This window comes from Aquarana catesbeiana, linkage group LG02 (assembly GCF_042186555.1).
Source record: "Aquarana catesbeiana isolate 2022-GZ linkage group LG02, ASM4218655v1, whole genome shotgun sequence".
Classification (NCBI taxonomy): domain Eukaryota; kingdom Metazoa; phylum Chordata; class Amphibia; order Anura; family Ranidae; genus Aquarana; species Aquarana catesbeiana.
In genome coordinates, this window is record NC_133325.1 from 315,776,469 (window position 1) to 315,801,402 (window position 24,934).

Genomic DNA, 24,934 nt, shown 5'->3' on the forward strand with positions numbered 1-24,934 from the left:
TATCACAGCTTACGGCTAGGTGCACTGCTTGGCGTTCCCTTCCATTGACCCCTGTTGGCAGAGTCAACTTGCTAAAAATGATTTACCTTCCCAAATATCTATATTTCTTTCACAATACGCCCATACCCATCCCTAGAACTTTTTTGTGGAGGCTGGAGAGCCTGCTGATACATTTTGAGGCCACCCAGGGTGGCCAAGCAGATCTTATATCTCCCACTTTCGGGGGGGGGTCACGATTCGGTGGTGGTTCTCCCAGCCCACGCAAAACCCGGCGGTCACTCTGGAGGCAGCCATTCTGGGTTCCTTTGCTGCCTTGAGCAATCTCCCGTTTCGGGGTCTCGGGGCCAGTTTGTCCATGACAACCCCGATGCGAACCACTGTAAGGGTTTGGCAGGAGGCTAGGAAAATATATGGGAAACCCAATTACATTTCACCTCACATGCCCCTGTGGGGTAACCCTATGCTCCCTCTTTTTTTACACTTTACCGGACCCCGTCTCTCTGGGCTAAAAAGGGAATTCTTACATTAAAGCATATAGTTAAGGATGGCAGGCTCATGACTTTCCAAATCCTTAGACAATCCTTTGCTATTCCGGCCTCCTTCCAATTCAGATACTGGCAGCTGAAGCACGCCTTTGGAGGTCCCCCCCCCATTCTGGAACCAGACTCTACTGAAAGGCTCTTGACTTCCAGCGTTAAGGGAGAAGCCCCTCTGTACACTATACCTATACCTGACAGTGGAGTACGATGCCAAACTAACTAAAACCTGGGAAAAGTGGAGGGTTGATATTCCCTCTTTGGAAGAGGAGGAATGGAAGAGGAGGAATGGAAGGAGTGTTTAAAATCCTACATTCCTTCCATGATAGCTTCAAAGGATAGGTTCATACAATTCAAGTTCCTACACAGGGTGTATTTTACCCCACAGAGGTTGGCACGCATCTACCCTCAGAGAGATCCCAGTTGTCAGAGATGCAGACAGGAATTGGGTACTTTCTGGCATATGGTCTGGTCTTGTCCCAGTCTCCGACTCTTTTGGTCTGCAGTGGCATCCACGCTGAGCAATATCATAGGATCAAACTTACAGGTGGACCCCCAAATACTATTGCTCAGTCATCTGGAAGATGTTGAGGGTGATAGGTATAGCAAATTGTGTCTAACCTTCGCATTGTACTATGCTAGGCGGGAAATTCTACTGCGATGGAAAATGGTAGAGCCTCCTACCCTGGCCTCGTGGATAAGGTCGGTGAATAAGGTACTCCCTCTGTATAGATTGACGTATGAAAGTAGGCAATGCCCGGGGAAGTTTGATAAAATCTGGTCGTCCTGGGACGACGCCTCCGGAGACCCTGAACCCCCTACCCCATAAGCAGGACGTGAAACATAATGGAGGACATCCTACATCTCACGTCTATTCTTCTTATGCCCTTTTCCCTTCATCCCATTCCTTCTCCTCCCCCCCCCCCCCCATTCCTCCTTTTTTTCCCCTTTCCTCCTCCCTCTTCCTTTCTTCCTCTCCTCCCCCCCAGGTTTGGTTGAATATTTGGCTATTCACTTTATAATATCTAAATATGAATGATGATTTGAGCCTTGAGAGGTATGGTTAAGTGAAACTTCTGACGTTTGCACATCTGGAATATCTGATAAATAATGGCTATTGTTTAAGGGTAAATCTAACTTCTTTATTCTCACCCTAATGACTGTACTATATTCTTGTATTGTAATGCTGATTTGTTAAATAAAATTTTCTGTAAAAAAAAAAAAAAAAAACTGATATCTAGGCATCCCAGGTCCTAATGACATCAGCACTCCGAATTAAAACTAGACTTCCGAAGAGAAACTGCTGCGATCCCACAGTCTAAAGAAGTCTTTTAACCTTTTTAGCACTGAGGAACCCTTGAACTAACTTTAGGGTCTCAGGTGTCAGTTTATGAAGCAGTGAAATCTATTCACTGCTTCATTCTCCGGCATTCACAGTGAAGATCTTTCTCCTCTGTGTGCCAGTTTATGAAGCTTTATAGATCGCTTCACCTTCTGAGGAGTGAAGCAATCTACAAACGCTTCCAACAGTGGAGAACGGCCCCTGATACTGGAATCTCGTGAGACTTTATGAGATTACAGCACCAGAAATTCACTGAAATACAGAGATGTCAGTTTATTAAGCAGTGATAAATTATCACTGCTCAATACACGGACAGACGGCGTGGATTACTGTTAATAAAATAATGAGTCCCCCTATATTATATACATATGTATACACACACACACATTATATATATACACATGTATATACACACACACACATATTTTATATATATATATATATATATATATATATATATATATATATATATATATATATATATATATATATATATATATATATATATAACAGGGGGACATGCTTACAGTGTTGGGGGGGTCTGAACGAGGTATAAGGAAGTTAAAAACCTTCCTCCTTCCCCCTCAGATCCCCCGAGATTCTCTCTTCACTCCCCGATTCACCACCTCTGAGCTGGTGAACCTGGGAGTGTGAATTCTGACACAGATCGCCAGTGAAGCGGTGAGATCACCGCTTCATAAACTGGCTGTTACTGTGTCATTCAATGAGGATTCTCCATGTGTAGAGATAATCGGCGGGAGAACAAGTTCAAACATGTTCTCCCCCGATTATCACTGTTTCATAAACTGTTTATGGACTGTGATCAGCGGCGATCCTTGGGATCACCGCTTCATAAACGGACACCTCAGTGAATAGATTTAGAGCACAGTACATTAGTGTGATGTTCACTGGGAAAAAAGGTTCCTTACATTTGTGGTCATTGGGCAGAATTCCCCCTACAGACAGCTTAAAAGATAGTTGTCAGTGGTTACTTATCTGTAAGGTAGAAATTGCTTAAAGCGGAGTTCCAGCTTGACAAAAAAAAAAAAAAAAAATTAAAAAAGTCAGCAGCTACAAATACTGTAGCTGCTAACTGTTAGTATAATATAGTATACTTATCCAGGGATCCCGCGAGGTCAGCGCCCCAAGCCGATTTGTCCATCAGCTTTGGGTGCAGGCACCGGCATTGCAAGTAAGGGAAACAGACTGTGCTTTATGAATGGTCCCATCGTCTTCTGGGGGACACACACAGGTCCCAGAAGGCAGCGGGGGGGGGGGGGTTGGCTGGACAGGATTTAGATCGCCATGCAGCAATCTTAGCAGGAAGTGGGAGTGGCTGCCTGTCAAAATCAGGTACCCACTCCAGGTCCCCCCAAAAAGTGGCAAATGTGGTGGCAATTGATACTAAACTTTTGTGGCAATATACAGCAAAGTGGATACTAACAAAATCATGGAAAAAAAAAAAAAAAAAACAATTAGGTTGCTGCCATTATACTCACCTGAAACTTTCCTCATCTTTTTGACTGGAGTATCAATAAAACAATAAAATACCTGTAGATGTGCCTCATATTTATATACAATTCAGGACTGGTATACTGAAAAAGTCAGTAAAAAAGTGTCACACAAATTATTGCCTTATTCAGAAAGCCAAAGGGAAGACGCGCTCAAAAAAGACAATGGTAAAAAACAGTTCCTGTGATTACTGGGTAACAAAACAAATCAGATGCTTTGTCACTTGTCTTCTTTAATATGTATAATACACAGAATAATGCATTGTGTAACATTCAGCTTTCATAAAAGAGACTCTAAAAACTTAGATTTAAATGTAACATTTACTGTACCGCTGCCTAGTAACTTAAATTTTTTTTTTTTTAATACTAAAAAATACAAAAGTTTATTTCTATGAACTGGTATCTCCTAATGACAGGAGGCATCACATTGATGAATGGACTACATGTCAGTCTGCCTAATTACTGGTGTTTCCATGGTGACCATCTGACAATATGCTAACCCTGCATTTATCACCAAAAAATGCTTGTCTTAAAAAAAAAAAAAAAAAAAGGATGTTCTTGAATGGCAGAAAGAAAGCACAATGCAGCCACATGAAGAATGCATACAGGATTTGCCGCCAACACGACTATCAAGGCATTAAAATATTTTACAATCCATAGGCAAGGTGTGTTTTTTGCAGAGTGATGTGGCAAGGCCACGAAGAGGGATTTGATTTGGCCCTTCTATTCTAATACAAGACATTGTAATATAACTAGCATTATCCCGACAGTTTGATTAAAATTCACACAGTTTTGGGACAGCTACACCAGAGTTAAAGGGTTTTCAGTATAAAGCTACACACTAAATTACTTTTCCAACAGAACAACTATACTTACATCAATATCCTCTTGGGTAAATGTCTCTGGATCCTCTCCCATCATGTTGGCTAAATGTCTCTTTCCAATGTTGAACTCTTCAATCTGTTTTTTAATAAAAGCCTCTGTGTACTTTTCGGGACCTGAGGCTGCAACATTTTTCCTCTGTGCTGCATAACTGGTATGTATTAGTCGAGAAACCTATGCCAAAAAACAGGGGAGGCAAGTTGGAAATAGGAAAATATTAATCAAATTTTCAGATCAGAACATAGAAAAACATACGGTAAGCAAAATACGGCAGACTAAAATATTTCTTAAAAAAAGATATACAGGTAAAGCAATTAGAAGCATTCATCAAAGTTGAACTCCAAGCAAATAGTCATTTACACAGTTGAAATACATGCATGCAAACTGCTTTATCAGCCAAATTATAAGAAACTCTGTTCAGCTAGGCTTGTGATCCAGCCATCCAGAATCCTCTGACTGATCAGACTCTCCCCCATTCACAGTCCAGTTTACAAGCAGTGTAATCAGTGAAAGAGCTTTTCTCACAAGAGGACAACGAAGGAGAGGGTATGTCCATGTTGAATTATCTGTACTACTGTTCTGCCTGAAATTGCACACTTCAGACCCAGATTCAGTCAACAGCGGGCTAAAGCCTACTGCCGGCTAACGTTAGAGCCGAACCAGGATTTGCAGGGATCCCAGCAATAATGTAGAGATCCGTCCAGATGCCTGACCAACGGCTGGCTCAGCCTCTCAACGCGCCACTGAGAACCTGGGCCAGCCACTCCTGTCCCCTCCACAGTCTGGTTTCGCCAGTGATTGCTGGAGGGGCAGAGCAGAGAGCTGGTGACTGACAGTCACTGCCCTGTGCTCAGAGTGGAGCTGAGAACTGAGCAATCAGTGGTCTTTGATTATTTAATTATCAGTGTAGAGGTGGGCAGGGGGGAGCTGCAGCATCAGATCTGCAACTACACACAGTAGACGAGTATGCAATTTTATTTTTTTCTTATCCTGCACTTCTCTTTTAATAACTGCACAAGAAACACTGGTTAATAGAAGGTTCTGATTGGCTTGAAACAGTTCTTGTGTTCAGGGAAAAGTGAATATTACAGCGGAAGAGACTCTGTGTATTTAGTACCTGTGAAATAAAAAGTACCAAAAAAGCAAAGTAACATCTAAGCAAGGAGATTCAAAACTATTGCCTGGGTAATATAAAAGAAACGTAAAAGAAGAGAAACATGTATGCTGCCTTCCTTCTGCAAATGGCTGTCCATGGCTTTAAAAGTAACGTCCAGCACACTGGACATTTTTACAGCTGCTGTTTTTGGCTTTAGACTTTTTTTCTGCAGCCAGTAAACTCCCCAACATGTTATCCTATATGTCCATGCACGCATAGGCTGTAGGGGCGTTTTCTGTCTGGGAAAACCCCCCCAGAACTAGTGGGTTATATCCATTTTGCCTGGAATGCCTTAAGCCTAGGGTTACACGATTAATCATTAAAAAAATAAAATCGCAATCTCGATTCAACCTCCAGCAGGAACTTCCACTTTAAGGACTCCTGACCTGAGACATGCCACATTTGGTGTGTCTTTTGTTTTGTTTTTGTTTTTTTAAGGGGGGGGTGATTACCTAGTTTGGACAGGTACCCAGCTCCCACTTCTGCTCGGGTCGCCTAGGTGACTGAAGTGGAAGTTCTCCTTTCCCCCTCCCTCCCTGCAATCTTCTGAGACTCGTTACAGGTCTCAGAAGATTGCCTAGCCATTCAGGACGCGCAGCGCGGCTCGCAGATACGCAGTGTGCATCCGGCTGTGACAGCTTGTGGCTAGTGATGCCGGGGAGAGGTGATGCCGGGGAGAGGTGGGGGAGAGAACCGAAACTTCGGGCAGCCACATTGCTGGACCGTGGGACAGGTGAGTGTGCGTTTATTAAAAAAAGTCAGCAGCTACACTTTATGTAGCTGCTGACTTTTAATAAACACAGAAATGGCTGAAACTCAGATTCACGATTCATTAATGTAACAAGTGCAGAGCCTTCTCTGCTCACTCAGATCCGTCAAAAAAAAAAAAAAAAAACACATCTGGCAAATGTTTATCAACATTGCTCAAGGCTGAAATAAAGAGAAACATTGTAACATTTAGTTCTTTTAGAGCAAAGAAATGAACTTCGGTCGGTAAATGAGGTCAGTTTAACCACTTAAAGACTAAACCTTTCTCGTTGCTTACAAGCTAAAATCAGTATTTTCTGCTAGAAAATTCCTTAGAACCCCCAAACATTATATATATATATATATATATATATATATATATTTTTAGCAGAGACCCTAGAGAAAAAAAATGGCGGTCATTGCTATATTTTATGTCACACTGTATTTGCGCAGTAGTTTTTCAAACACAATTTTTTGGGGGGAAAAAAATCAAAGCTGCAGAATCGTGCAGCTCTACTTAAGCCTCTTACCTGCAGTGTGAGATCACTATGCTTCGGACTACTAGCCTCACAAGATTTGGAATGAGACCTGGTGATGTCATTACTAAGCTGCTCACTGTTCTCCATGTTGGAAAAGAAATTGTATCAGAAGACCCACAAGTATCTCAATGCTTTTGCTTCTGTCTATGAATCCAAACTTTCTGCACCTCTCCAGCAGCTTCTTAAATATTTTCCCATCATTAGATTACTAGTCACTGGAGAAGTCAAGAGTAAGCAACACCCTACTCCTCTACCAAGATGCCTACTTCCACTCATAGGCACAGTGTGGAACAAGGCATCGAAAGCCAGTAACTGGGAATAGATCAGAGATCCTAAAGGTAACAGTGGTGACCAGTTCTTTGCTCTCCGCTTTCCTTTTTTTAGCACAATTTCCACAGTCCAGTCTGCACTATAAAACTAAAAAGAGGTCCTGAATTAACTTCATGCAATGCAAACATTATGCTATAATGTACGTGTGAGCGTTAATTGCAGTTGGCTTTATGAGAACCTCTTGATTTATTTTTCTCATATGAATGGCTGTTTAGTTATTTGTAGTAATTCTTGACCAGCAGGTTACAAACATGCCCAATTCAAAACATACCAACTCGAGTGATTCACCACCACAATGGGGCATGATAATGTCAGCCTGCTAAGCTTGGCCCGACACATTTTGTTACATGAAGATTTTGTCAGGGGCCAGTGCCCATGTTTCCTTGTGATGAACCATGTAAGAGTAGCAAAGCAGGCTGGCGTCATTACACAGGCTGGCAGGGAGCGCTTCACATGTCCATGCTGTTGATATTTCTCTGCTTGTGAGTATCCATTGCTTTTAAACTATAAATTTGATTATAAAAGGGATTACATTATGTGCCCTGTCTGCTTCCTTACTATGGTCCAAATATAATAGTGGTCTGGAAGTGATCAGTCATATCATTGTGGTTGCCCTTGGGTTGGATTCTCAGGATGTCACCTAAGCATGCATAAACTCATTATTAAGAGGTCCAGTGCTTCTGGTGACAGGCTCTGACTTACTGTGGTAGAGTATCACTGGACCAGGCACATTTGAATTTGGCACGCTTGCATCCTGCTGGTCAAGAACCCTTATTGGAGTTGTACTGTTTTTGTACTGTTCTAGTCTATGTATTGATGTATGGAGTTATTTGTTGCAGTTTTCATTAGATTTGGATCATTATACAGTCTTTTGATTGAACTGTCAAATTGCATCATGTGAAGCTTGTCACCCAAAAAGGAGCAGGAGCTTCTGGGCGACAAGCTTGATGTAATTTGCCGTGCAATAAATCGCACGACAATCGTGGCAAAGTTGCACCACATTTTAGGTGCCATTAAAAATAATGGGGCCTAAACCTGCGTTTTACATTTGTAGTGATTATGCTGCAATCCCAAAATGCCCAGCTGTAAACGGGGCCTTAAGCCCAACTCCAGGAAACTATAAAATATGGGAGCAGTTTAATTACGCCTTTAGGTACAAGGGATACAGAAAAGCAGGTTTACTTACCATATCCTCCACTCCTCCCTGCTGCTAGACTGGTCCCGGTTCTGACCTGAACAAGACCATTAAAGGGTCTATAGCAAAGCATTGGATATGCGGACGTTGAGAGCCAGTCCACCATTGAAGCACAGGGAAGGATCATCTGCTGGATGAATGGAGGATCAAGTAAAGGCCCTTCTCCTCTCTCCTAAACAGAACATGCACTTAACCACTGCTGGTTACCAGTCATACCCCACTGCAAGGGATAGTTTTAAAGTTTCCTGGATTTAGGCTTCAAAGATACAGAATGGCAAAAAAATAACAATTAGTTATTTACTGGTCTCTAATTACTTTGATGAAAATGTTATCTAGTCACGTTCCTTTTGTATGTTTCTAGAGTTGTATTATGTTGGTATAAGAAGTATGCCATCAAATTATTACTAAACTCGCTAGGAGGAATATATTATCTAAAGCTTGAAAATGTAGCAGCAGCAAGATCTCGGGAAGTGTTGTGATCCCTAAGTAGACCAGTGCACAGGAGACACATTTTTCTTGCATCTAAAGTCAAGCTGTTGTAGAGAATTTTTTTCATTCTATATACTGGAACTTGTAGAAAGGATCGAAAACCACAGTCTTCACATTAAAGACAAGCAAACATGCAAGTGGAGACATTTAGTCGTTTCCAGAAGGTAGAACTTCCAGGTGCCCGCCAAGTATCTATTTACTGCCAGTGCAAATATCCTGTGCTGTCAAATACACATCTGTTTACTTGTTTGCTTGCCCTCAACTGCATTTTATTTAATTTCCTTATTTCTCCTCATTTTTACCCTGTAAGCTTGCACTTCTCCTATCTAATATTTCTTGTGTAATGGGAGCATCCTCCAACCTAACAAAGCCATACAAAAACTGTCCTCAATAAACTGTGAAGTCAGTTTTTCTTTAATACTCCAATGGAAAATGGCCCTGACTTGCGACACCAATCTGCGTATTTTGTGGATTGTAAGTGGAAAGCAGCTACGTGCTTAGGCACTTATAAAGCGCCAATCCACAAAACACACACACCATTTTCTCATTATACAGCTCTTGCCTGGGAGCACAGCTACTGCAGACTTTGTGAGCTTAGACTTCCAGAACACCCGGATCTGTTTTTCTGGGAGCATGTGCTTCACATTTATCTTTCCTGGACTCCAGAAAGATACTAATTTCCACATGGCAGAGGGCTGCTCTGCACTCAAAAATATTCACGGTGTGGCATGCATTTACAAAGTTTTTTTTCCAAGTTAAGGGTTTTCAATTTGTGTCTTTACATGAAGTTAAATAGCAACATAGGATTACACTGGAGTAATCTGGAAGATGAACTTCAAGCAGACCTCTAAATACACTGATGAAATACATAGGCCACTGCTCTACCTGCCAAAGGCTTTGCTGTCCATTCAATTCGAAATGATACAAAGCCCTGCCATGCAGCAAGGACAATGAGACAACGTTTTCTGTTATGCTGCGTACACACGAGCGGACTTTACGGCATACTTTGCCTGGCGGACTTTTCGACGGACTTTCTGAATGAACGGACTTGCCTACACACGATCAACCAAAGTCCGACGGATTCGTACGTGATGACATACGACCGGACTAAAACAAGGTAGTTCATAGCCAGTAGCCAATAGCTGCCCTAGCGTCGTTTTTTGTCCGTCGGACTAGCATACAGACGAGTGGACTTTTCGACCGGACTCGAGTCCGTCGGATAGATTTGAAACATGTTTCAAATCTAAGTCCGTCAAACTTTTGAGAAAACAAAGTTCGCTGGAGCCCACACACGATCGAATTGTCTGACGAAATCCGGTACGCCGGACCAAGTATGCCGTAAAGTCCGATCGTGTGTATGCGGCATTACACTTAAAAAGGAGAAGTACAGCCTGAGCTCATTCGGCTGGGCTTCTCCTATGGGTCACAGGAGTGCAATACGTTTTGCACTCCTGTGACCCGTTTTCAGCAGCATCGGTCTCAAGTCCGCTCTCTGCTGAAGTCACCAAGATCAGTCCAGGCACCGCGTCATCACGATTCTGGGAGTCTGGATCCGCCAGGTGCCTGGACTGATAGGCCTCTCAGCGAGCCGCTGAGTATGGGGAAACAGAGCAGGAGACCTGCCGATTGACAGTCAACAGCTCTCTGCTTGGGGAGGTGAGAGAACTGAGCCATCGGCGGTGTTCGGTGGCTTGGTTCTCTGTGAAGAGGCGGCGGGGGACAGATGCAGCATCGGACCGATGCTGCATTCACCTAGGTAAGTATGAGTATGGGATAAAAAAATAAATAAATAAAAAAAATCCCATACTTCTCTTTTCAAGTAGAACTATAGGCAAAACTTTTTATTTTTATTTTGGATCAAGCAAAGGAGGGTTATAACCCTGGTCAGATTCATTTTTGCTATGTGTGTCCCATTGCAGAGATTTTTCTTCACTCCCTGTCCCAAAGCCAAAAGGAAAGTAAGAAGAAATCCCTTAAAATTAGGGGAATTCCTTGGGAACCCCCTGGTCACCAGAACTAGTGTCCCCATTGGAACATTTACCTTCTGGATATGAGATATATATATATATATATATATATACACATATACACACACACACACACACACACACACACACACACACACACATTTTTTAAAAACTAAATTTTTCTGTATCAAATTTTTCGTTCTGTGCACTCCTAAAAATATATATATATATATATATATATATATATATACACACACACACACACACCAATTGACATATAAATGTGCTCAAGAGGAAAAAGAGACCTTATGAAACAAATACCTATTAAACTAAAATTAATTTTGGTAATTAAAAGACAAAGTCATAAATGATCCTCTGACATCCAATATGTGGAATCCTTCCTGCAGTGATCAGTAAATTGCTTCAGTAATGAGGGAAACCACATGTGATAAATAAGGTGACGATCCGCATTCACCAGAGGTTATCGACCCTCCTTGCCTTATGACAAGAAGGATTAGTAAAAGCTTTGGTGGTCTCCGTGACCAAAGTGCCCTCCTCGCCGTGGTCAGAAGTTCCAGAGTGGAATGTCAGTGGCAGAAGAAAAGAGAAAAAATGGAGAAAAGACTACTCATAAAAGTGTGACAAAGCTGATGACAGATCACTGTACTGGCCCACTGCCGGTATCACGTGATCGCAGCCTGTGACCAATCACTGTAGATCACATGACAATTGTAGACAATGAATGCCTTTGGTGCATGACATTAACTATGTACTATTGTGATGAGCACAGTGATTGTACCATGTGATCACTGTGACCAGACAGGGTCAATCACAGCCCATCTGTACCATGTGATTAGCTGTGGCCAGTCACACCTAATCACAATAGTAAACACTGAATAGTTTTTATTCAGAAAAAAATTGTTGCTTATACCTGTAACACAGTTATAAGCAATCATAGTGTGTAAGAAAAAAAAAATCCTGGTAACCTCCTCAGAGTAGTACAGTGTTACTATGGTAACACTGTATTGCTCTGGTCACTGTAGGTAAAAAAAGAATTGTAAAAAAAAAAAAAAAGAAAAAAAAATGTAATAAAAAAAAATATATATATATATATATATATATATATATATATATATATATATCATAAAATACAAAACCTAGTGGCGATTAAATACTACTAACAGAAAACTATTTGTGTGAAAAAAAAAAATTATAAAAAAAAAAAAAATCATATGGGTACAGTGTTGCATGACTGTGCAATAGTCATTCAAAGTGTGACAGCACTGAAAGCTGAAAATTGGCCTGGGCAGAAAGGGGGTAAAAGTGTCTGGTTTTGAGGTGGTAAATGACACTTTAACGAAGGGAGTGTATACAAGCTAGTACTCAAGTGGTAAATACATTGCTTTGAAGTAAACCTTTTACAGACACCATTTAGTGTGGTCAACATATGTGATCACATTGAGCAACAACTCATTAGAATAGCTGGGGGAGCATAGCCAGAAGGTAAATGTAAAAAAGTAAAGGTAAAAAAGTAAATGTTCTCGTAATGTAGCTGACAAATGTCTACAGAAAAATTAGGTTGAATGTTGAAAGACAAAGTTTTTTCTAAGAATAAATATTATGTGGTTAAACACATTCCAAATATGCACAAATACTTTGTAAAACACATTCTTCTGATGCATTTAATTTCTAAAAACTTTAAAGAGCTGTACATACCATATTTATCGGCATATAACACTTTTTCCCCCCTGAAAATAGAAGGAAAATCATGAATGTGTGTTATACGCCGATATTTATCTGGCTGCCTCGGAGTGGCGAGCAGCGAGCGCCGCATTACACATTGCTGGGATCCCCTGTTTACTCGGCGCTCAGTCACACACAGTCCTGCCTCCTGGATGGCTCATAGGATAGACATCATATGTCCCGGCATTGGACCAGTGTTCTATCTATCTTATGAGCCGTCCAGGAGGCGGGACTGTGTGTGACTGAGCGCCGAGTACACAGGGGATCCATCTTTGTAATCTGGCAATAGTGAGGCTGTGCTGATAGGCAGTTATCAGGCTGCACTGATGGGCAATAATCAGGCTGCAATGATGGGCAATGTGAAGGCTGCAGAAGGGCCCTAATCAGGCTGCAATGATGGGCAATGGCAAGGCTGCAGATAGGCAATAATCAGGCTGCATTAATGGGCAATGACCCTTATTTTTCCTTAAAGTTCTTTATTTAAAATTTAAGTTTTTTTCCTGAAACTTACCTCTTAAAATGAAGGTGCGTGTTATATGCCAATAAATACGGTATATAGCTCACCATACCCAAAATTACAATGAAGAACATTGTAAATTCACTTGGCTGTCTTACATTTTCACTAATCACAAGGTAACTTACCTAAAAGCATCTCCAATACATAACGTACTAAAAAACAAGCACACACACAGAATTTTATATCTCATCAAGGAACACTACACAGTTACTCCCAACCCCAAGAAATATGATAGCAGTTACCTAGTAGATGATAAAACAAAGAGCATTTTAGCAATTTTAAATTCTGTAAAACAGGCTGGAAATCTCGTCAAATGTGTTTTGATGTGTCTTCACTCCAGCTGAATACATTTTATATCATATAGTATGTTGTAGTGGTACTAGGCAAGATAAAACATTCTGAGATGTGTTGACACCAGTAAAACTAGTTGGTATGACAGCACAGCTTGTCACTGAATGTGCAGCACATCTGCCCAATACACGGATCTAAGAGATAATATAAAACTGTTTAAGAAAGTCAATTCAGCAAACAGCACATGAAAAAACTTTTTAGAAACACAACAAAAGCCAGTAAATATTTGCAAGCATGGTCCAGAATGATTTATACTCGGTAAGTCTGATATTGCTTTATAACACCTTCTCAGGCTGCCTGCAGCTTTCGGCTTTCCTTGGCAGTAATAAACAGCATGACCAGGATAACACGAAACTGAACAGAATATCAAAATCCCACTTAATGTGGACTTGTCAATAATAGAAATTCTGGCACTTATCCCAGCAACAGTATCTGTGGGGAGAAGCACTCTCTTTAATTTCAAGCCATTTACAGAGTATGGTAGAGTGACCTTCCTTTATTTTCTAACAGCAAAGCCTTTCTTTTCCAGGAAACATCTGTCATGATAACCTTAAAGTAAACCTGTCATACACCTAGAAAATTCAACCTGAACCATAAACGAAGAGCAGGGCAAAGCAACAGGTTCTCTTTAACCTCCCCAGCAGCATATACTCATCCTTTCTTTGCTCGCTCATTACTCAATTAAGCTGATGGCGGGAAAAAAAAATACCCAGTACTTCTGCGTATGGAGTAACATGAGAGTCGTTGCTCGCTCCATGTGACAGCATGTGGCCAATCGTCAAGCACCAGGACTGTCATAGAATTCATAGCTCTGTGTAAGCTTTACCTTGAGTGACTTGGATCCTACCCAGGGCAGCCTCTCTTGCTTCTAACACCAAAACACAGCACCTACAGCAAAGGAAATACCGGAATGTGGTTCAGGATAGAGGTTGAGTGTACCTAGGCTTTGTCCTAAGTGCATGCCAAAAAACATTCTCCGTTCCATTACACTACCACCAGCCTCCACTGTTCTCTCAAAACAGGAAAGATTACATTCATTCATGCTGCAAACATGAACGCTTGACCATCTACATGTTGCAGCACAAATGAAGACTCCCTAGACCGATCATCAACTGCCCAGCTTTAATGTTTTAGTGCCCAAAGTAGCCATACTTTCCTGTTCCTACAGCCTTACGTTTAGTCAAAATAAAAATTACTACAACCCCTGGCAAAAATTATGGAATCACCAGTCCCTGAGGATGTTCCTTCAATTGTTTATTGCTGTAGAAAAAAAGCAGATCACAGACATGGCCATTTGAAATGCCTTTAGTTTTTGGCCACTTTCTGGCTTTAAGAAACACTAAAAGAAATCAAGAAAAATAATTGTGGTGGCCAGTAACAGTTAGATTTATAGAACAAGCACAGGGAATAAATTATGGAATCACTCAATTCTGAGGAAAAAATTATGGAATCACCCTGTAAATTTTCATTACAAAAACTAACACCAGCATCAGATTAAATCTGCTTGTTAGTATGTAGGTAAAAAGGAGAGCTGTTGCAACAAGTGGACTGACATGAAGCATGGCTCCAACACCAGAGATGTCAATTGAAAAAACGGAGGGGATTATCAAACTCCTTAAAGCGGAGTTCCACACAAAAATGGAACTTCCGCTTTTCTGAACCCCCCCCCTCCGGTGTCACATTTGGCACCTTTCAGGGGGGAGGGGGGGTGCAGATACCTGTCTAAGACAGGTATTTGCACCTACTTCCAGCATAGACTCCCATGGGAGTCTACGCCACTTCCCGTCCCCACCGCGCTGTCTCCTGGGAACACACAGCTCCCAGGAGAGAGCGGGGACCACTTGGGACGCGCAGCGCGACTCGCGCATGCGCAGTAGGGAACCGGGAAGTGAAGCCGCAACGCTTCACTTCCTGATTCCCTCACCCAGGATGGCGGTGGCAGCTGCCGAGAACCGAGCAGGTTCTCGGCGTCGCCTGCCGACATCGCTGGACCCTGGGACAGGTAAGTGGCCATGTATTAAAAGTCAGCAGCTGCAGTATTTGTAGCTGCTGGCTTTTAATATTTTTTTTTTTTGGCGGTGTGGGTGGACCCCCGCTTTAAAGAGGGTAAATCATCACGCAGTGTTGCACAAGATGTTGGTTGTTCACAGTCGGCTGTGTCTAAAACATGGACCAAATACAAACAACATGGGAAGGTGGTTAAAGGCAAGCATACTGGTAGACCAAGGAAGACATCAAAGCGTCAAGACAGAAATCCAATCATCCACAGTCCACGATTGCCTTTCCTTAGCGTCCAAACTATGGCCCTCCAGTTGTTAAGGAACTACAACTCCCATCATGCCTAGTCATGTCTGTGAATGTCAGTTTTACAATGCCTCATGGGAAGTGTAGTTCCGCAACAGCTGGAGGGCCGTAGTTTGGACACCCCATTGTAACCTTGTTTTTTTGTGTTTAGGTGTTAGAGATGGCTTTTTTTTAGCTTTTCTGTATGTAAATCCCATTTCCTTTAGGCGGTTTCTTACAGTTCGGTCACAGATGTTGACTCCAGTTTCCTCCCATTTGTTCCTCATTTGTTTTGTTGTACATTTTCTGTTTTCAAGGCATAGTGCTTTCTGTCTTGACGCTTTGATGTCTTCCTTGGTCTACCAGTATGCTTGCCTTTAACCACCTTCCCATGTTGTATGTATTTGGTCCATGTTTTAGACACAGCCGACTGAACAACCAACATCTTGTGCAACACTGCGTGATGATTTACCCTCTTTAAGGAGTTTGATAATCCTCTCCGTTTTTTCAATTGACATCTCTGGTGTTGGAGCCATGCTTCATGTCAGTCCACTTGTTGCAACAGCTCTCCAAGGTGTGATTACTCCTTTTTACCTACATACTAACAAGCAGATTTAATCTGATGCAGGTGTTAGTATTTGTAATGAAAATTTACAGGGTGATTCCATAATTTTTTCCTCAGAATTGAGTGATTCCATAATTTATTCCCTGTGCTTGTTCTATAAATCTAACTGTTACTGGCCACCACAATTATTTTTCTTGATTTTGTTTTAGTGTTTCTTAAAGCCAGAAAGTTGCCATTTGAAATGCCTTTAGTTTTTGGCCATGTCTGTGATCTGCTTTTTTCTACAACAATAAACAACTGAAGGAACATCCTCAGGGACTGGTGATTCCATAATTTTTGCCAGGGGTTGTATTACTGAGCTTTGTCCCTTGTGCTGATGGCTTTTTGTTTCATTCAATCTTCCTGGCCACCCTCCCCATCATAATCTTCCGGTCATGATCTGTCATTTGCAGTAATCAACAGTGTCCCACTAAGCCTGTCCATTCTTGCCCAGCGCCTCCATTCATAGAAGCCACACTACAGATTCTATGAATGAAAAGTGATCAATAAATGGAGAGGGTGAACCTTTCATTTATCCATCAGTCCTCCATGCATAGAAGCTGTAGTATGGCTACTGTGAATGGAGGGGGGGGGGGGTAAGGTGATGAGTGCAAATGACAGCTCTCTCAGCTTTAAAGGTGGTGGTAAAGGTTCTTTTTTAAAAAAAAAAATAAAAAACATGTTATACTTACCTCTTTCTGTGCAAGGGTTTTGCACAGAGCGGCCCTGATCCGCCTCTTCCGGGGTCCCCCAGTGGCACTCCTGGCTCCTCCCCGGATTAAGTGCCCCCACTGAGAGCCACATTCTATGGGGGCACTCATGCGGGCGCGCTTCTGAGTCCTGCTGCTGCATCCATTGACAGACAGCAGGACTTGGCCCTGCCCACTGGCTCCCATGTCACTGGATTTGATTGACAGCAGTGGGAGCCAATGGCTCCTGCTGTTATCAATCTATCCAATGAGGACCCGAGACAGTGGCTGGAGCTGCTGTGCTCGTCCCTGTCGCTGGAAAGATCGGGTTCAGGTAACTAAAAAGGGGGGCTGCTGCACTACAGAAGGTTTTTCACCTTAATAGATAGTTATTCATTCACAGATCTCTGCAAATGAATGATGAGGCTATGTGGGCAGAGCACACCAGTGATACAGGAAGTTATCAGAACTTTAATAAGTCTGACTATGCCCATCTGCCCACTTTATTAGTAAGGTGTCTCTCCACAGAACTGTCACTCCCCATATAACTTTTTGTAAATTCTGGGTTATTCTAAAACACTCAGGTGGTTTGTTTTAAACCATATCAGTGTACTGCTGACTATGACTTCAGGGCCAAGCTCCTGTCCCAGTCCTCTTGCAAACTGAAAAAATCCTGAATGTTTTCTAGTCCCTGCTGAAAAAAAGCCTCCACACAACATGATGGTACTATCACCAACTTTCACCATAGAAATTGTCTTTATAGGATTATGAGCAGTGTTGGCTTTTCATCACATAATGCATTTTAAGCGAAGATTTAGCGTCATCAAACCAGAGAATCCTCTTTCACAGTGTCTACCACAAGGTTTCCCAACTAAGGTTCCTAAGGTTGAGCAATTTCTGCCTCTCCCACTGACACCAATGATCTTTTTTAGGGGTAATACTTCCTAATGACCACAAGTGTAAGGAGCATTCTTCCCACTGACTAACACACTAATGTATTATGAGATGTAGATAGTCATATTTTTTGCAGGGATTCCCTGAGACTGGAAAGTTATATTTCAGGGGTCCCTCTGTGTTGAGACATGCTGCTCTATCTCATACATTTTGGCAAAGTTTATACAGCATTTGTTTTATTTTCATTACTTTTCCCAATATATACATCCAGTATATATTTGCCCAGGTTCTCCCATCTCAATTGTAGATCTCTACAGTTACCACTGGCCCTTGGGTTGCTGCTTTAAATTCCCTTCTTATGTGCTTAATTCTTTTCCAGGATTGCTTTGTGCCATTTACAAGCAATTTTTTAAATTATGAATTTAATTGTACTCTCGGGGACGATCATATTTTTGGACCTTTGAACACAATCCTGATTGGTGCTTCATTAGAACTCAGGCTTGTTTTGATAGCTTCTTGGTCTTCCTGATGCCGTTTGTTTAGACAAATTGTATCCTGTAACAAACTGAGGTTTTCCAGAAACAGGTGTATTTATTTTGAGATCATATAACACTGATTGCACACTGGTAGACCCCCTCAAACTAATTATGTGACTTTTATAAGGTAACTGGTTGCGCCAGACCCGATTTAAGAGTTCATAGCAAAGGGGTAAATGCAATCAAGACATTTCAGCTTTTCGAAATAATCTGGAAAAATGTGGCGATGTTTTAGGCCAGGTCAGGTTTATATAAAGCTAATCTTCGCTGCCCTCATTTTCTATGCACGCCCTCTGAAGTCTATGAGGCTAAAAAAAAAAAAAAAAATCAGGACGTGCGTTATATAGGTGTGGTGCCATACACAATAATGGGATTCATCTTGTCGTGCATTGTCAAGCAACAGATCACACAGGTGTGAACGAAGACTAAGAATTGAAGCTCCTTATTATGCAGTCAGGCTACCCAAGAAGTGTTGATGATAGTAGTACTGTGCAAGGGAAGTGTCGGACCACTGTGATCTAAGTATGACAACTTTTAGAGTACCAAGCATACACACTAAACTAAGCATAAAAAGCAACTTCATATTCTTGACTTGTTATTTAGCCTGACTGCATAACAAGTAGCAAAAAAAAAAAAAAAAAGAAAGAAAAAACAGTTTTTAATTGGGCTTCCACCCGATACAACAATAACATCTATAGCACCATGTGATTTACTTCACAGATCTTACAAGTCTCCATATAGATATTTGGTATACAATATTTGGCTTTTGATAGGAACATACATAACATGACCTTTGCCTGATATACCCAATAAATGATTCTAGGTCTATAGGCCCTACCTACCCTCTTGAAAGAGGAATTGATGAGTTGGAATAGATCTTTGAAGCAGTATTAAACTCAAAACCAAAAAATGTAATATACTGCAGTTTACCAATCCTTAGGCCTCATGCACATGAGACGCTGTTAAACGCATGTTCAGAGGCAGTTGGACACTTTGTTCAACTGCCCCTGAACTCATTCAATGTTATCCTAAGTGTCCATGTACACAGTCTCGATCTTGGTGTTTTTAGGCAGTTGCGTTTAACCTTGTTTTTCCAGAAGCAAAAAAAAAAAAAATGGGTTCAGACGCATTCTGAAGTTTTCCACGTTTCAGACGCCAAACGCGCCTAAACGCCGGTACCGCATTTAGCCGCGTTTGCGTTTATAAGTGTTTTTAAAGGAACCCTATTTTTTGGACCAGAAAACACAGAAATATGATGGTAAACTGCAGCAGAGAATGAGATTTTGTGACCTGACTTTGGGGCCCCATCTCTCGGGGCCACTTGGTGCTAGAAATTTTGTGTGCAAACACAATGGAACTAGCACTACAACATATCCAAATTTGGGGTTCCTAGCACCAGGTGGCCTCGAGATATGGGGGCCCCAAAGTCAGGTCACAAAATGTCATTCTATGCTGCAGAAAAGTGCTTGACATTTTGCGACCTGATTTGGGGCCCCGTATCTCGGGGCCACTTGGTGTTAGGAACCCCAAATTTGGTTTGCTAACACAATGGAACTAACACTACAACATATCTATCCATTTTGCGACCCGACTTTGGGGCCCCGTATCTCAGGGCCACTTGGTGCTAGGAATCCCACTGTGTTAGCAAACCAAATTTGGGGGTTCTAGCACCAAGTGGCCCCGAGATATGGGGCCCCAAAGTTGGGTCGCAAAATGTCAAGCACTTCTGCAGCAGAGAATATTTTGTGACCCGACTTTGGGGTCCCATATCTCGGGGCCACCTGGTGCTAGGAACCCCAAACAAGTGGCCCCGAGATATGGAGCTCCAAAATCAGGTCGGAAAATGTCATTCTCTGCTCTGCAGAGGCTTCTAGATGCAAACGCAGTAAAACGTGGCTAAACGCGGCATGCAAACGCAGCAAAACAGGCGTTTCTAAACGCTGGTTTCAGCTCTTAAAAACGTGTGTTCAGCAGAGTTTGCACTGGCGTCTCGTGTGCCTTAGATGTTATGACTGCTTTCTTTTTAAGGCCTCACGAACACTGCTGCTGGTAAAGCGACGTTTAGGAGCAGTTAGGCATTTTTTTCACTGCCCCTGAACTCTCCTCTATGTTATCTTATCAGTACATGTACACAGGGTCGTTTATAGTCGTTTCTAGGCAGTTAAGTTTAGAAAGTTTTTTTTGGAACGCAAAAAAATGGGTTCAGACGGATGTTCAGAGGCATTTGAAAAGCCAAATGCCTGTAACAGCTTGTAAACGCTGCTAAACGTGGTAAATCGCATTTAGCAGCATTTCGTTTACAGTCGTTTTTCATTTTAACAAAAAACGCAGCATGTAAACGCGGCTAAACTGCCGTTTTTAGACACCGGTTTCTGGCTGTCAAGTTAAATTATTCAGAAAAGGTTAAACAACGTCCTGTGTACATGATGCCTTAGGCTTTTTTCTCTTCTGTTTTTACCTGATGACCCAGCCAATAACACACTCTGGCTTCGGACAGGCTTCGTTAAAGCTCTCTAAACACCAGTCAAAGCTCCTGTCACTAAATAAAATGGTTAGCTTATAGTTCTGTTTACACCTGCTTTTGCTTTGCTTTGGCTTCAAAAATTATACCCCATGTAGCTTCAGTGGTGCTTCAAAGCCTCCATAGAAGTCTATGGCAAAGCTCGCTTGAAGCACCAAGCAAAAGCAGGTGTCCATAGCGATTGAAGGTATGTGCTGTCATTTCATCAATTGTCATGCTAAGGCTTTGGGCATTAACCCATTTATGCTTAAGGTTGAAATTTCTTTTAATTTGTGCATAAAATTCATATGCTACCTAGAGCAGTAGGATATAAATAACTCCCACATCACTACTGTTTCAGTATTGGAACAAGAGGCATTAATGGGTTAACAGCCAGGTCTGTGAAGCAACATAGGTGCACTTATCTACTAACAATTTCAGTGGCAGTAAAAGTAGCAGCAATAGAAATACTAAGTCTACGTTTCCACTATTGCGACCCCAAAATCATGCGATTTAGAGTTTGAATTTGAGTGCAGCTTTGATCCAACTTTACACTCTCTGGATCAAAGTTGCATCAGAGTAGTGCAGGCACCTTTTCAAAGTAGCATAGATTGGAACCCTTGAAATCAATGGGCTTTGACATGTCATGCGACTTTATTTGTCCAAAGTCGCATGACAAGTCGCACTAGTGGAAACGTAGACTTAAAGCGGAACTAACATCCAGATATCCCCATGCTTTCCAGCTAAAGAAGCTTGTTTTTGGGAAATGATTAATTGGTTTGCTCCAGCTTAAGGCCCCTTTCACACTTGTGCGACTTCAAAGTCACGCGATTTGGAAGCAGTACGACTTTGCCACAACTTTGGCATTAACCATTCTCAGCTTGTGCTTACAAAGTCGTACTGAAATCGCGTCTATATTATTCAGGTACAATTTGCATGCTACTTGAGGGTTTAACATTGAGGTCTATGGACATCAACTCGCATGGAAGTTGGACCAAAGTAGTGCAGGGACTACTCTGAAGTCGGCATGACTTAAAGTCGTGCCAATATGAATGGTAGTCATTGAAAATCATGGAGAATGACTTGTCATACGATTTTGCAGTACAAAATCGTGGGACAAGTCGTATAAGTGTGAAAGGGGCCTTAAGCAGACCAGTGATAAAGAAAACAAGTTTGCTTGCAGGAAACAAGCGAAGAAACAACAGAAATAAGTTGCCTGCTGATTTGCCATAAAAAGATGCCACTGAACAACAAAACACAGCAGCAGAAAGGGGTACACATGAATGTAACCAGGAGATCAGACTTCTGGCATGAACCAAGCACTTTCAGGGATACTCTTCATCGGTTGTGCCATAAATATGAGAACTTGTTGATTCTTCCTTATGACAGTGGTCGGCAGGTGAGTATCTGCAGGACCTGTAGACATGAGGCTGTTGCCCAACCCGAACGAAAATGGACAATGAATGTCAGTGGGTAACTTTACTGACAAGGGATGCTAGGATTTGTAGCACCTAAAGCCAGCCATAGATGGATCAAATCTCAGCTGATCCATCGATCGACTTGACTACAACCAGCATGTTGGATTTCTAGCATGCGATGATTACCAGTGGCTATACCCACTAGCAATAATCACTGTTTTCTTCTGGCAGGGACAGTTCCCGGTCCCGCCGGGAGAATACAATAGCTCAGCAGGGAGGGAATTCAACACTGACTTGTAGTTGCAGGAAATAAAATCACATAGCCTATAGCCTGCTTAAAGCACAAGTTCAGGCATATTTTTATTGAAAGCGGGAGTCCGGCGAAAACATTTTTTTTTTAGATGTCAGCAGCTGCAAATACTGCAGCTGCTGACTTTTAAAATAAGGTCACTCACCTGTCCCGGGGTCCAGCAATGTCGGCACCCGAGACTGAACTGTCCCTCGGTCCTTGGGTGCTGCTGCCGCCGCCATTCTCAGTGAGGGAATCAGGAAGTGAAGCGTTGCGGCTTCACTTCCCGGTTCCCTACTGCGCATGCGCGAGTCGCGCTGCGCGTTCTCAATGGTCCCCGCTATCTCCTGGGACCTGTGTCTTTCCCAGGAGACAGCGGGGGGAGTGCGGAAGGGGGCGTGACTCCCTCGGGAGTCTATTCCCGGAAGTGGGTGCAGATACCTGTATTATACCGGTATCTGCACCCACCTCCCCCCTGAAAGGTGCCAATTGTGACACCGCCGGAGGGGGGGGAGGAATCCGATGAGCGGAAGTTCCACTTTTGGGTGGAACTCCGCTTTAACTGGTCCCCCAGGCAGAGTTGCAGTACTTGTGTTCCACCAGTAGATGCCCTCAGTCATCCAGGTTGAATGACACCCAGCATCAAATAAATGAGAACACCGAAGACATATTAGAAATGAATGGGTGTCATGGCCCTGCCCCCTCATTTTAGTGTGCAGCTAATGTGAACAGGCCTTTAAAGTATATTCATGCAAGCAGGGATGCTGAGGTCATCATGTCAGAACTACTTCCTGCATCTCCGAGGACTTACCATCCCTGGAGTAAAAGAGGTGTCCGAGTGTCACAAGTCCAGCCAATAAAAAAGTTAGAGTATATAAACCCCAACATTGGACTTCTTATTGACCCCTGTCTATCTTCTCCTCCCTCCGTTTTTTTTTTTTTTTTTCTATTCTTACATCATTACTCTTCTCTACCTCATTCACTCCCTTCTACAAAAATACAAAAGAAAAAAAGAGGCTTCACTCCCTTCTAGCATGACTCACGTCTGTGGCCCTATTATAGGAGGAATAAATTACATAGGCAGACTGTCACTTTTATATTTAGTCTTCAGTATCCTGTGATGTTACCCTATCAATACGCTCTAAGATTTGCACCAATTATTTTTTGAAATGTAAACATTATCTCCCACTTTAGAGGTGGTAATGTCCACTCCTTTCAACATATTTACCATTTCTGTGCTTGAAACTTTTTTTTATCCCTACATTAGTGACGTGAATTTTATGTAGCCTCCAGGATGGGACTGTCAATATTTTGCTAGAAATTTTTTTTTAACTTCTCATTTGCTCCATTTTTGCCTCTAAAATATACCACTGGAAGCACTTTGTTGTATCTGTTTTATAAGCACACCTTAAAGGATAAGATAACATGTTACACGTTCCACCCGTATTTGGAGTGAAACATGTAACATATTCCAGGTGCCTGCCGGCCACGTCATTCATTCACAGTCCTCTGTGAAGGGGAAACTACAATAAAACTACCATGGCGCTGTTGAGCGCTCTCGTAGTTCATTTATTCTTCCTGTCCCTGGGTATCTGTATTCCCATACCAGATACGAGCAGACAGATACACAGAGGTTGGCAGGAGTTCCTCATGGCACCCACGATCTGCTGATCACTGGGGCAATGGTTTCCAGACTCCAAGTAAAAAGATGTGCATATAAACAGAAAGACCAGTGAGAGCGGCAAGGGTCCAAGGAGACAAGTGATTTCCTAGGGAACCATTTCTATGGATTAAATTGGTGTTCAGTGGTGCAGAGCGTCACAAGAGATAAGTATTCAGTCACTTTTTGCAAGTATGAGCTTGGTTAGGAATATCTGGTTATATGACAGGGTCACTATAGTAAAGTTCAGCAAAGAGCACTCAGTCTTTTCCTGCAAATTGTATTAATTAGAAGACTAAAGGTAATCTAATGGTGGCCATACATGATTGATTTATTTTCCGACCGATCTCTTCCAATAGGAATAATCGATTAATAGTCAACAACCCTTCAGATGGATAGCTGAAGAGGAACTAAAATTCCGCTGTTAAATACTGTGAGCAGGCAGGCTTTTTACTGCAGAAGAGACATGAGCTCACGCCCCCCTGCTGACCTGTGCTGTGATTGCACACTGCCCGAGTTTGGCAGCAGATTTCAGCCAATGATTTTGGCTTAAATCGGCTGTGTCCAATCACACACAAAACTCTGTGTGCATAGGAAAAGTGATTTAGCTGTTTCTTCTCCCTGAAAAGCAGGGTGCAAAACAACCAGATCAGTAAGTAAAAGCAGCACACATTACACTTGTTGGGCACACATTTAACCCCTTCATTGCCCCTAGATGTTAAGCCCTTCACAGCCAGTGTCATTAGTATAGTGTCA

The 24,934-nt window shown here is 42.1% G+C and overlaps 1 protein-coding gene across 1 annotated transcript in view; it reads right to left on the bottom strand.

Annotated features, from left to right (window-relative positions):
* The window catches only part of MRPS9 (mitochondrial ribosomal protein S9), a 129,346-nt gene that overhangs the window by 100,341 nt on the left and 4,071 nt on the right, over positions 1–24,934 (bottom strand). Inside the window, exon 2 of the mRNA XM_073614751.1 lies at positions 4,266–4,445. Coding sequence (XP_073470852.1) covers positions 4,266–4,445 — 180 coding nt within the window. The remainder of the gene's footprint in view (positions 1–4,265; positions 4,446–24,934) is intronic.